The sequence below is a fragment of the Penaeus monodon genome, chromosome 37 (genome assembly GCF_015228065.2).
Source record: "Penaeus monodon isolate SGIC_2016 chromosome 37, NSTDA_Pmon_1, whole genome shotgun sequence".
Lineage (NCBI taxonomy): Eukaryota > Metazoa > Arthropoda > Malacostraca > Decapoda > Penaeidae > Penaeus > Penaeus monodon.
In genome coordinates this window covers 12,659,232-12,674,231 of record NC_051422.1, presented here as the reverse complement: position 1 = coordinate 12,674,231, position 15,000 = coordinate 12,659,232, and the positions used below count along the sequence as shown (strand labels likewise).

Here is a 15,000-nt window from a genome sequence, read left to right as displayed (position 1 = left end):
ATAAATGGGAAAAAATTGGTAAAGCTTTGCTATTGCATGCAATTATGACCTTTTCTTTATCAAAACAAAAATGCAGGGTGAATAACTTGTGGGATTTTATTCAAATATGCGGTTTGGAAGACATTAATCAGAGAACTCAAGAATAAACAAAGAAACCGAAAGTAAATCATTTGTTTAATCTGTTTGCCTGTATTTATGGACTTTCATTTCGTAGATGTGTCAAAAAACCATCAATTTTCCTACTTATAGCATTTTATCTGATGTTCCCACAGTCCCTGTATATGTACTTGACTTGAAAAAAAATGGAAAAATAAATATGAAAAAGAGAAAAGCAAAGACAAAAATAACATGAAAAGGAAAATGAGTACATAGTAAAACAAACTCCATTAACTTACAATATCTCTATCCTTCCAACCACGGTACATGCAGGTCCGCGACAGGTGTCTGTCACAAGAAGCGTTTTTTTTTTTTTTTTTTTTTTTTTTGTCAAGCCAGAGCTAACATGATACCCGTGCACTGTTCTACATGAGAGTCTACTCTTTATAATTTTCACCTCGCGCTTAGTGAACTCCTATCGTATGACGGGAAGTCACGGTGGCGGTCAGCGTAATGGTAAAGACTCGGCCTGAAAAGTAAGAGGAAACATGTTTTTTATCAATGGATTGGTTATTATTATCATTTTTTTCATTATTATTATCTGCACTACTTATTTTTATTGTTATTATTTGCAACTGTATTCTTACTATTACTATTACCCATATTAGAAGAATTATTAATACCATTATCATTATCATTATTGTCACCATGATTATCATTATCATTCATTTCATTATTGTTGTTGTTGTTGTTGTTGTTATTAGCATGATCATCGATGACATGAAAAAAAATATTATTTATTATATATTTATTTATTATTATTATTATTATTATTATTATTATTGTTATTATTATTATTATTATTATTATTATTATTATTATTATTATTATTATTATTATTATTATTGTCATCATCATTGTTATTATTATAATCATCTTTATTATCATCTTTATTATCATCATCATTATAACTATTATCAACTGTATCATTATTATTATTGATCTTATTATTATTTATGTATATATACATACACATACACATACATATACATATACATATACACAGACATATACATATACATACACACACACACACACACACACACACACACACACACACACACACACACACACACACACACACACACACACACACACACACACACACATACACACATTATCATCCTTAATATTATTATTATTATTATTATTTATTATTATTATTATCAGTAGTAGTAGTATCATTATCTTTTTTATTATTATCATTTCTATTGTTATTGTTATCATTTTTGTTATTATTGTTATCATTATATTATTTATTCATATCATTTTTATTATTATTATTATAATTATTATTATTATTATTGTCATTTTTTTTATTATTATTATCATTTTTATTATTATTATTATTATTATTATTATTATTATTGTTATTATTATTATTTATTATTATCATTTTCATTTTTATTATTATCATTATCATTCGTATTATTATTATTATCATTTTTTTATTATCATTATCATTTTTATTATTATGTTATCATTTTTATTATTATTGTTATCATTTTTTTTAATATTATTACTATAATTTTTAATATTATTATCATCATATTTAATATTAATATCATTTTTATTATCATTATCATTTTTATTATCATTCTCATTATCACTATCACTATCACTATCACTATCACTATCAATCATTATCATTATCATTATCATTATCATTATCATTATCATTATCATTATCATTATCATAATTTTTTTTTTTTTATTATGATCATTATTATTGTTATTATTATTACTATTATTATTGTTATTATTATTACTATTATTATTGTTATTATTATTATTATTGTTATAATTATTATTATTATGTAATCATTAATGAAATAGCTATTATTATTATTATCATCGCTGTTATCATTATTGTCATTGTTATTATTATCATCATTATTATAATTATTATCCTCATCATCATTATTATCCTTATTATCACTGTTATTGTTGTTATTGTTGTTGTTGATGATGATGATGTCATTGTAATTATAGCCATTATCATCATTGTTAGCATTATCATTTCTATTACTCTTATTGTTTTTGTCGTTATTGTAATGATTAGTATTGTTATTTTTGTTAATTTTGTGTTACTTTCCGTATTATTATTATTATTATTGTTAGCATAGCAATAATTATTATCATCATCATTACCATCATTACCATAACTATTATCGTCATCAGTATCATCATCATTATTATAACTTTATGATGCTATCGTTTTCATTTCATTATCTTTGCTGCAATTTTATCATTTTCATCATCATCATCATCATCATCATCTACATTATCATCATCAATATCATTGCTGTGATTATCATTATATTTTTTTATCATTTTTTCTTCATTATTTGCATTTTTGTTATTTTTGTTAATATTATCTTCATTTTTATTATTGCCACCACCATCATTATTATTGTAATTATTCTTTTTGCAGTTATTATTCCAATTACTATTACTATTATTTTAATTATTGTTATCAATAGTTTTGTTATAATGATAATGATAATAGTGATGATGATGATGATGATGATGATGATGATGATGATGATGATGATGATGATGATGATGATGATGATGATGATGATGATGATGATGATAATAATCCTCATCCTTATTCTTATCCATATCCTAATTATTAGCATTATTATTTCTACTAATACTATTACTATGGTATTATTTTTGTTATTGCTTATCGGTGTTTTTATCATTATCATTGATATTGTTACCGTTCTCATTATCCCTTTTCTATTATCATCATTGTTATCATTCTCAAATATCACTTTTATCATTATCGCTATTACTTTTATCACTATTATGCCCCATAATTTTCACTAATCATTTCATCATTATCGGCATCATTATCATATTTTCCGTTGTTATTGCTATCATTATTTTCATTGCCATCATTATCGCTAAACATTACTATCATCCTATATTCTTATTATTGTTATCATCATATTTTATAGTGGCCATCATTATCATCGTTATCATCATTGTAATGATCATTTTTTAATTATATTAATATCATCATATAATTAATATCATAATATAATTATCTAGTTTTATCATTACCACAGTTATCTCATGAGTATCTAACAGTTTCTATTGTTAACAATATTATCAAAAGTCTAATATTAGCTCAGCTAACAAAAGCCTTCATAAATGTATGTAAGATTTCCCGCGTAGAAGTGTACTATGGTCGACATATTCTGACTGACAGTTTTAATGCGAGAGTACATCTCCCCACATTTAATTATCAGAACGAATACCATCTGGTTACAGGAATTATCTATATAATATTTGCAGCTTTCCGTCAGTAGAAATCTCCCGCTTGTAGATCACCAAATGCCCTTTAATAACCGCACAGTATATGTAACTTACCTACATACACAAGCAAATGCCCAATTGTATTGCAGTACATCGCCTATCGGCTACTTACAGAGCTTGCCATGTGTCTACACTGTGTCATGTACTATTTGCCTATTACAGTACTACTTAGCAGGTCTCCCAGCAACGTTGGACTCATTACAGAATCGTTTCTTAGTGTTTAGTGTCTTGCAATGCTTCATTCCCCATTGTATTAATGCATCTTCATTTACGGAGATGCCTTCTATGCCCACTCATATAAGGGACCAGCTCGACTTAACTACCACTCTACAGTACCTACCACCTACAATGGCCTTTACAGTTATCCTACAGTATCTCTACTTGCGGCAGATCGAAGAGGGTTGGAAGGCTCCCTTAGTGTAATAGACTGCGCCCCTGAACACATGAATCACTTAAGCAACAGTCTAAACAGTGTTAGGTTGAAGCAACAGTCTAAACAGTGTTAGGTTGAAATCAATAATTAAATTCGTGGGAAAGGTCTCATATATGCCATAGACCCTCCGGTTCTTGGCACTCTAGTCTTACACCCCTTCCACCCTCAGTGGAATATCCTGAACCGGCTACCGTTATCTACCACTTATCTACCACACACTGCCACACAATATTGCTTACCCACAGAGTCTATCGCCAAGAGCATAGGAGAGAATTATGAACAGAATTGCGGGAATCAGTATTGCTTGTTAATCGTAAATTAATTTGTCGAATTATTCGTCTGTAAATTATTGATTTACATAATGTTATAACTAGCATAGAAATGGGACTGTTATTAAATTCCCAATGTCATGGTAAAAACAAAATATTGATGTTTGATTTATACTACATTACGACAGACTCTAACGTAATTCATAGATTTATTCACCTGAAAATTATTTAATTAAACACAAATGTTACAACATTAAAGCAAAAATTAGTGAATTTGATGTTGATTCTCTAATAATAGATGATTATGTATGTGTGTTTGTGTGTGTATGTATGCATACAAGAATGCAAACATACACATATATATATACACACATATGGTAAAACACTCTTCCGTGTTGATACCATGGTAGAAAAAAACAAAATGCAAAAACTGGATTTATTGAAAATGAGACTACAATTTCGAAATCCACCTGGATTACATCTTCAGATCTGAAGATGGAATCCAGGTGGATTTCGAAACTGTAGTCTCATTTTCAATAAATCTAGTGTTTGCATTGCGAGTTTTCTACCATACACACCTGTGTGTATGTGTATGTGTATGTGTATGTGTATGTGTATGTGTATGTGTATGTGCGTGTGCGTGTGCGTGTGCGTGTGCGTGTGCGTGTGCGTGTGCGTGTGTGTGTGTGTGTGCGTGTGCGTGTGCGTGTGCGTGTGTGTGTGTGTGTGTGTGTGTGTGTGCGTGTGTGTGTGTGTGTGTGTGTGTCTGTATGTCTGTATTTGATTAATCTTATGAAATTATTAATTTATGATCATATTGTCAAATAATTGATTAATAATTAATCAGTCTTATACTGATTTAACTAATTTAACTTATTACACAAGAATATTCAGTAAAATGAATGATATATTAACTAATATTTAAAATTAACGTGGAAAAGTAATTTTGTATTCACTGGCTAATTTTACATGAATTTCAGTAAATAAAGAATTACACTTTACCCTCATATATTTTGAATTATGACACATACCTATCAGAGTGTGAAAATAGCATTATTGTGAAGATTTAATATTATCATGAATAAATTACAAGGATATGACTAAATCACCTTGCTTTCTCGTTATTTGCTTGGATGCCAGATTTTATGAAAGATGATTTAAATAAAAGTAGATTATTTTACATCATTTAGATACGTGATACTGGTCGAACCGCATCACACGGGAGAGAAGCACTTACTTTCTGGTGATAGAACCGAGGTTGGAGTTGAGAGAGTGGAAGCCCTGTTGATACTCCTCGTGGCGGCGCACGTAAGGCAGGTCCAGGAGGTCGGGGTACGGCCCCGTGCTGATCATGGACACGACCGAGCCTGTGGGACTGCACTCCCGCCGCAGGATGTCTGTCTCGTGCTCGAGGTTCTTCAGGCTCATCTTCTCCCCGAGGTCACTGCGCGTCCTCGCCAGGTCGTTGGAGGCCAGTTCGACGTAGGACACGGTGCTTGGGGAGAGCCTGAGGTCGACCTCGAGGTCGTCCTTGTACCTGCGCGGGTCGGAGACGGCGTCGCTGTAGCGCTGGATCTTTTCGGTGTAGTTTTCGCGAGCGTAGTGGCCGTTGGCGGCCCCGCGGCCCAGGTACGACTGCTTGGCCTGCAGCGGGTGCAGGGGCGCGTCGTCGAGGTCCCCCGAGGGCACGGCGTGGTAGTCGGCCACCTCGGGCTGCGCGATCACCGAGGAGCCCCGAGACATGGAAGACTGAGCCGCCGCCAGCATCTCCCGCCCCTCCCGGTCCTCCTCCTGCCTGCGGAACCTCCTGACTCTCTGGCGGCGATGGATGATGCAGCTGACGAGGAGGAGGATGGTGACGAGGAAGCCCAGGCCGCTCAGCAGTCCCCCGGTCATGTAGGCCGGGTTGATGGCCACCAGGCGGTACTCGCTGATCTCGTTGGACACCTCCAGCGTGACGTTGGCCTCGGCGCGCCCGGCCTTGTTCTGCGCCACGCACCAGTAGATGCCCTGGTCCTTGGCTCGCACTTTTCCTATGGTCAGATTAGAAACTTTGGCAGTGTTATTGAAGACGGAATCGCGTACCTTGTAGCGCACTTTGTAGCGTTTTTCCCCGTGAAACCAACTGACGTTGGCCTCGACGTCCCCCTCCAAGCGGCAGGCGAGGGACACGCTCTCGTCGCTTGAGGCCATGACCCGCGGCGTGATGGCGCTGACCTCGGGGGCGCACGCAAACTCGTTCAAGCCGAGCGTGTGCCAACTGCGGCTGCTGATGCGCCGCGGGCGGGCGCAGGTCGGCGGCACGATCCCGGCGATCTTGTGGTCTATCATCCACCGGCGGAGAGGCCGCAAGCTGCAGTCGCACCTCCACGGGTTCTCGTTCAGGTGCAGGCCGTGCAGCGCCATAAGCGGTACCAACACCTCTTGACTAATATGAACTAGCCTGTTATCTGTTAACTTCAACACTTCTAAGCTTGCAAGACCCCTAAATGCATTATCTTCTAAACTATATATACTGTTATTCGACAAATCTAGACGAACTAGTTCCGGCGTGGCAGAGAACGCGTCATCGGGGAGGGAAGTGAGGGCGTTGCTGGCGAGGCGGAGGTCCCGCAGGCCCGGCACGTCGCAGAGGGCGGCAGTAGGCACCACTTGGAGCAGGTTGTGGCTCAGGTCGAGCTCTACCAGATTGGCCAGCATGTTGAAAGCGCCGCGTTCCATGTGCTGCAGGTTGCAGTAGTTGAGCCACAGCTTCTGGAGGTTGACGAGACCCGTGTCAACGAAGGCGTCCTTGCGCAACACCTTGAGGTTGTTGTACTGGAGGTCCAGCACCTGAGTGGACGGGTCGAGGTTCCGCGGGATGACGTTGAACTCGGCCTTGATGCAGGCCACCGTCTCCTTCCCGTCCTTCCACTTGCACTCGCAGCCCCTCGGGCACGCGCCGCTCGCCGCCCCGCAGATCATCCACGCGAGAGCGAAAGCCCAAACCCAAGCCCGTAGATGAAGAGTCTCCGGTGTTCGTCCAGAGTGACGCAGTGGCTGTGGTGGACTGCTAGGTCCCCTGCACGTCCCCATGGTCCGGTGTGGGCGGCCTGAGGGACACCATCTCCGGGTGTGGGCGTCCAACCCGCTCCGGCCGCCCACGGACGAGGCCACTGTCTTACTGAGCCACTATTCACTACGCGACGGCTGCTTAGACGGTGCTAGTGTCAAAAGTTCTTTTGTCGAGACATCCAGCAAAGCCGATTACTGGGTGTCATCTATATCATTTTTAGCCGAGGACCGAGGCTATAACCAAAGCTTCTGTCTTTCTATGAATATCATTTCCGTAATTTCGCAATTGGGATTACACATAGTTAAGAAGAGCAAAGCACCGGCGACGCTGTCTTATTTCGAGATTCCTCCCTCCTTCTTTGCCAGTCTGTCACCAAGGAACACTTAATATTCTCGACATTTTAACGATCCCAATAGTTCCCCTAGTTTATGTAGTCCTACTTCTATCGCAATGCATTTTCTAGATATTTTTGTTGCTGTTTTGCCAGAATGAGTTCTCAGAAACGAGACATGTTATTCATTAAAAAAGGTCCTATGGAGAGGACGTAGTCACGTGCCCCAAATGGGAGCCATTTTTGCCCGCCAGAGCCAAGACCTCCTTCGCTCCGCCTCTTTGGCTCTGTGCCTCTGTAAGTGGTTTAATCATGTTGGGTTATTCTTTGAGGGGAGCTGATATAATTTCTGGAAAAGAGGAATAAAATGTTAAAGCATGCGGTCTCATGAATAACTTCTGAGTAACTTTTTCAAAAAGTATATATTCAGTTAAGAGAAAAAATAGATGATATTTAACTACGAAAAAATGATAGATAAATTAAATAAAATTCACGTTGCAAACCCTTCAAATCAAGTTCCTGGAATGACAAACAAACTCTGCACAGGAAACTCCACTCAGTCACGTCTCTCGTCAGGAGGAAGAAAAAAGGGATTTCCTTTGGGGAAGTCCTCCTTCGAGAAGAGTTTTTTTTTCAGCACTCGACAAACATCTCTTCTCCCCCAAAGATTGACAGGTGTTTACTCAGGAATTGTCCATTGCAGACTCTACCCCTTCGGCCTCCCCCTTCGCCCTCCTACCCTTTCCCTTCCCGTTCTCCTTCCTTCCACTCTCCTTCGCTCTTCTCCAATTCCCCATCCCTTGTTACCAACTCTCCAGACTCATCTTGTCGTTACCATTGGTGCACACACGTACATGCACGTATATCTCGCGCTTACTTCTTGTCCTTTTTATTGTTTTTCTACTTCTTTCAATATGTCTGTTTATATTCATGTCAGCTACTCTATGTATTAATGTCTTTCTGTGTTTAAAACATATACTAACACTCACACATATATATGAGAGACAGAGACAGAGAGACAGAGAGACAGAGAGAGAGAAAGAGAGAAAGAGAGACAGAGAGACAGAGAGACAGAGAAAGAGAGAAAGAGAGAAAGAGAGACAGAGAGACAGAGAGACAGAGAGACAGAGAGACAGAGAGACAGAGAGACAGAGAGACAGAGAGACAGAGAGACAGAGAGACAGAGAGACAGAGAGACAGAGAGACAGAGAGACATTAGAGGAAGAAAGGGGGGAAAATATCTGTATATGTCTGCGTTTATCTCCTCTGGTCTATCTGCCTATGTATGTATGTCAACTTTTTTCTTTAACCCCTGCCTACGTATCCAGGTGTGCATACATACGTTTGAATTCCCTCGTTTTTAACATACATACATACATACATACATACATACATACATACATACATACATACATACATACATACATACATACATACATGCATGCATATATACACCTAACGTTTTCTACATATGCATACATACATATACATAGGCCAGGCAGTGCCCACGTAGCCGAAATCTCCTGCGGTGGTCCCATTCCCCCCCGTCTCATGCATATGCACGCAGCTGTTCACATGGGCTCTATCCCACCCCTTTCTTTGCTCGTCCTTGCCTTTATCCTATCTTATCTTTGTCCTCCCTCGGCTTGAGCTTCCCTTAATTTTATCTTATCTTTATTCTCCGTTTCTTACTTTTATCCTCTGTTATATTCATTTTCCCCTTAGCTCTGCCTTCCCTTATCTGTAGCATCCCCTTCCTATAACCTCCTTGCTTTTATCCTCCTCAACTTTATCCTCCCTTAACTTTATCTTCCCCTAAATTTATCTTACCTTTACTTTATTCTCTCTTAACTTCATCCTCCCTCATTTTCATCCTCAATCCTCTCTTACCTTTTTCCTTCCTTGCATTCATTCTCTTCTACCTTCATCCTTTTTTACCTTTATCCTAACCTACCCTCTATTTTCCAGCCTTACACGCGCACACGCACACGCACGCATGCATGCACGCACATACACACACACACACGCCCACACACACACGCACGCACACACACGCACACACACACATACACATACACATACACATACACATACACATACACATACACATACACATACACATACACATACACATACACATACACATACACATACACATACACATACACATACACATACACATACACATACACATACACATACACACACACACATACACATACACATACACATACACATATATATGGTTGGTGGGTGGGTGGGTGAGTAGCATTGACAGGTTAGGTAGACTGTTAAATTAATAGATAAACGGAAAGATAGGTAGAAATAGATAAAGGTAGACTGGTTGGTAAATTGATAGAAAGGTAGGCAGATAGACCGCTAGATAGATAAACAGGTAAGCTTGAACACTGATAGATAGACGAGTAGATAAAACAGACAGACAGGTAAACAAATCAACAAACACATTAACCCCTCCACCTTCAATCCTCATCCGGCTTGGCCCCCTCGTGTTCCCTTCCCTTCAGGCACTCTGGCTCTCGAAGTCCGGCGGAATCACTCTGCGAGATTGAAGCGAACCCGAGACAAGTCCGGAACACGTTTCGCGAGTCACTGGCCGCCCGGATCCTGCCGCACCCGACGTACCCGAGGAATATCTCAGGAGGAGGTCCTAAAGGATATCTCAAGCGGGGAAGTACCAGAGGACGTCTCAAGGAGAAGTACCCGAGGAGATCAAAGTGGGAGGTACCTGAGAACGTTTTAAGGAGAGGTACCAAAAGACGGTTTAAGACGTCCTCGGGTATTTCGTCCGTGAGATGTCCATTGGCACTTTGAGGTATTCTCTTAAGGGGAGGTACCAAAGGGGCATATCAGGGGGGGGGGGGTATCCGATATCATCTCAGGGAAAAGTACCCGCGGGAGGTAGCTGAGAATATCGTAGAGGTATCCGTGACATCTCAGAGGGAGATCCTCGTCGCCTCATATCTCCTTCGGTGTCTCCTTCTGCTTTCGCTCTTCGGTTTCTGTTTGTTTATTTTTCTGTGTGTAACTAGAAGCGGATGGGGCAGGAAAAGATTCATGTATGTTCTGAAATATGTTTTGAATCCGTGCATATTTCCCATGAAAGAGCGCGCGTCTCCACTCGTTACTGCAACGGGGCCAATGAAAAGCTGCTCTAGATTGAGAGCCTTTTGCAGCAATAACCTTTATCAAGCACAGGCCAATACATACCAACGCGTGTCGCTCCTCCCGCCCGCTGCACCGCCGACGGAAATGGCTGTTGCTCGTGTGGTGTCTAATAATATATTATATTATATATATATATATATATATATATATATATATATATATATATATATATATATATATATATATATATATATACATATGTATACATATATACATATGTATACATATATATATGCATATATACATACATATGTATATATACATATATGTGTGTATATACACATATGTGTGTATATATATATTTTTTTTTTTTCTTTAACGGTCGGTTCATGTTTGAGCCGCCGTGGTCACAGCATGATACTTAATTGTAGTTTTCATGTTTGTGATGCTCTTGGAGTGAGTACGTATATATATATATATATATATATATATATATATATATATATATATATATATATATATTGTGTGTGTATACATATGTATATATACATATTCTTCTTTTAACGGTAGGTTCATGTCTGAGCCACCGTGGTCACAGCATGATACTTAATTGTAGTTTTCAAGTTCTGATGCTCTTGAAGTGAGTACGTGGTAGGGTCCCCAGTTCCTTTCCACGGAGAGTGCCGGTGGTACCTTTTTTAGGTAATCATTCTCTCTATTTATCCGGGCTCGAGACCAGCACCCGACTTGGGCCGGCTTGGCCACCCAGTGGCTAGGCAGGCAACCAAGGTGAAGTTCCCTGCCCAAGGGAACAACGCGGCGGTCGGCGACTCGAACCCCCGAATTCAGATTGCCGTCGCGACAGTCTTGAGTCCGACGCTCTAACCATTCGGCTACCGCGGCCTTGACGATCATGGGCTTCCATGATTTTTTTCTTAGCAATTTAGAGCGGTGGGTTGCCGTTGCCTTCCGCCCGCTGTTTTTATCGAGTCACCATCTCTATTTTCACATATATGTGTGTATAAATATATATGTATATATATACATATATATATGTGTATATATACATATGTATATATACATATATATGTATATATATATATACATATACATATATATGTGATATATATATATATATATATATATATATATATATATATATATATATGCATATATTTATGTGTGTATGTGTGTGTGTGTGTGTGTGTGTGTGTGTGTGTGTGTGTGTATGTATATATAAACACATGTATGTATGCATATATGTATATATACATACATATATATATGTATGTATATATGTGTATGCACACACACACACACACACACACACACACACACACACACACACACACACACACACACACACACACATACACATACACATACACATACACATACACATACACATACACATACACACACACACACACACACACACACACACACACACACACACATATCTGTGTGTGGTCTAGCTAGCTATAATCTATGCCTTGTCTATCTACCTATTTCTCTATCTATCTGTTTTTCTCTCTACCTTTTTTATTTTCTTGTTTTTCTCCGTTTTCTCTCCTTCTGCTTTTTCAGCGCGTGATGCAAGCGTAACGCTCCCTTTAAGGCCGGCGGGAGTAGGTGACAGCGCCAAATGGTTTCGTGTTATTCGAGCAAATATTGTTGCGCACTGGATGTGAGGAAGAGGGAGAGAACGAAGAATGATGATGATAAAGATGGTAATAATAGTAAAAACGATGGTGATGACAATGAGCACAAGGAAAAAGATATAATGGTAACTGTAGTAGTAATACTAGTGGTAATAGTAAGTAGTTTTTGGTGTAGAAGTAGTAGTAGTAGTAGTAGTATCATTATCTTTATGATCATTATTGTTATCATATGTCTTTATATATTGATTTTAAAAATCATAGAATACAAGCAAAGTAACAAAACCACGTAAAAATAGATATTCAACGATATATTTGGTGGTGCATTGGTAAGAAGTGTCCAAAATACTGATATTTTCCTGTTTACAAAATGTAGAAGGAGAGAGAGTGGGAAAGGGTGAAGAAAATGAAAAGAGAAAAGGGAGTAGGGAGGAGGAAAAGGCAAAGGCATATATATGTATATGAAAGGCCGCGGTGGCCGAGTGGTTAGAGCATCGGACTCAAGACTGGCACGACGGCAATCTGAGTTCGAGGGTTCGAGTCACCGGCCAACGCATTGTTCTTTTGGGCAAAGGAACTTCACCTCGACTGCCTACCTAGCCACTGGGTGGGCAAGCCAGCCCAACTCAGAGCTGGTCCCAAGCCCGGATAAAATAGAGAGAATGATTACCTAAAAAAAAGAAAAAGAAAAAAAAGGTAACACCGGCACTCTCCATGGAAAGGAACTGGGGACCTTACCACGTACTCACTCCAAGAGCATCACAACATGAAAACTACAATTAAGTATCATGCGGTGACCACGGCGGCTCAAACATGAACCTACCGTTAAAAAAATGTATATATATGTATATATATGTATGTATGTGTATATATATGTATACATATATAGGTATGTATGTATATATATGTATGTATGTATATATATGTATATATATATGTATGTATGTATATATATATGTATGTATATGTATATACATATGTATATATATGTATATATATGCATATTTATGTATATATATGTATATATGTATATATATGTATATACATTTATATATATATATATGTATATATATGTATATATGTATATACATATATCTACATATATATGTATATATATGTATACACACACATGTGTATATATATATATATGTGTGCGTGTATGTGCATGTGCATGTGCATGTGCATGTGCATGTGCATGTGTATGTGATTGCGTGTGTATGTGTATGTATGTGTGTATATTTATATGTGTGTGTATGTGTATATTTTCTGTCTCCCTGTTTATGTATCCATAAATATCTACGTGTTCAATTGAAACTCATCCAGAATAAGAAAGGGACGGTTTTTATCATCTGATGAGCAATCTAAACTGTTTCAAAGCCTGGAATTCATTGTGGCAACGTTTCATTTCATCTTTGTATGGACGTTAGCGAGACCGCATATTTGTTAATCTTTGCTAAGTGTTTCCACAATCCACTTCACTCCCGAGCATCTCCACAATTAGTCTTTGGCCGCCGCTCCCCACCGTCGCCCCAGCGCCATCACATAATCCTAAGACCAGCACAGCACGCCCTTTCAATTTCTTGCTAGGTGAGTAAATCCATCTCTCTAATGGTATTACTCGCAGCCCATCGCATAGGGCTTAATCCAGGCACAGCTCGGCGGTCCCTCGGGGGAGATGGCTGTCTGCACGAGCGACCTCCCCCTTCCCCTAGGATTGTGCTGAGTCACGCTGAGTCCCCCGCGCTGTCTCCGCCATCTGGAAAGGGAGAAGGAAAGGCTGCGTTAGCGTGCTGAGACCCGGGGCTGAGTAGGGCTACCTCTAATCTATGGAATGAAAGGAAATGCTAGCACGGACTGCAGGATCTGCGCGAGGTCGGGGATCGTTGAAGAAAATGTGGATCCTGAGTTGTCCTTTGTTTTAGGTATGACTCTCTTATTTTTTGGCTGGGAAGACAATCGGAAAAAAATGTCTGTTTATTAGTGTGTTTTGTCGTTTTACTTACATATCTATCTATTGGTCTTATAAATCGTACTAAACCATGTTGAAGAATAAAAGTATACTGTTTCACCAATTCGTTCCTTTAAAAGATTATTACTAATACATTTAGTAACTTTTTCATATTTAAACGAAACCAAAACTCAAATCTTACACAACTGCTTGCACATACACAAACACACACACACATACCAAAAGCAACATACACACAATCAAACACGATAAAACCCGGAACAACATACAAACGCACACACAAAGAGAAATCACACACAAAACTACGCACACAGCCAGCCGAACTATGCACGAAATACGAATATGCAAATAAAAACGAGCACTCGGAATGGATCTCAGGAATAAATTAGCGAGAGAAAGCAAGAGCATCTTAGCCGAGCCGAGGCCCTCCAGACAACATCAAGTCATGAGCCGATATCTTAACCTTAGCGACAGGAACCAGAGGAGCGAGAAATTAAAAAAGAATTTCTTCTTTTTCCCTTTATTCCTTCTTTCTTTAGTTTTTTTTACCTTTTGTTTTAGTATTTCTTTCATTTGTCAGTGCATCTGTTTTTTCCGATTTCGCTTTTTTTTAGAAGTTCATAATTAACGGGCTTGTTGATCTTTGCTTGATATATTGTACAGGTGTGTGTGTGTG

The 15,000-nt window shown here is 38.6% G+C and overlaps 1 protein-coding gene across 3 annotated transcripts in view; it reads right to left on the bottom strand.

Moving 5' to 3' along the window:
- LOC119596095 overlaps nt 1–7,917 on the bottom strand; it is a 13,113-nt gene extending 5,196 nt beyond the window's left edge. For 2 of the 3 annotated variants that reach the window (XM_037945231.1, XM_037945234.1), the window contains exons 1-3: nt 5,423–7,917; nt 4,156–4,164; nt 554–625 (exon numbers count right to left, since the gene is read on the bottom strand). In XM_037945231.1, coding sequence (XP_037801159.1) covers nt 554–625; nt 4,156–4,164; nt 5,423–7,260 — 1,919 coding nt within the window. In that variant the 5' untranslated portion in view covers nt 7,261–7,917. The remainder of the gene's footprint in view (nt 1–553; nt 626–4,155; nt 4,165–5,422) is intronic. The other variant, XM_037945233.1, reaches the window with a different exon arrangement.
- Nucleotides 7,918–15,000: the final 7,083 nt, after the last annotated feature.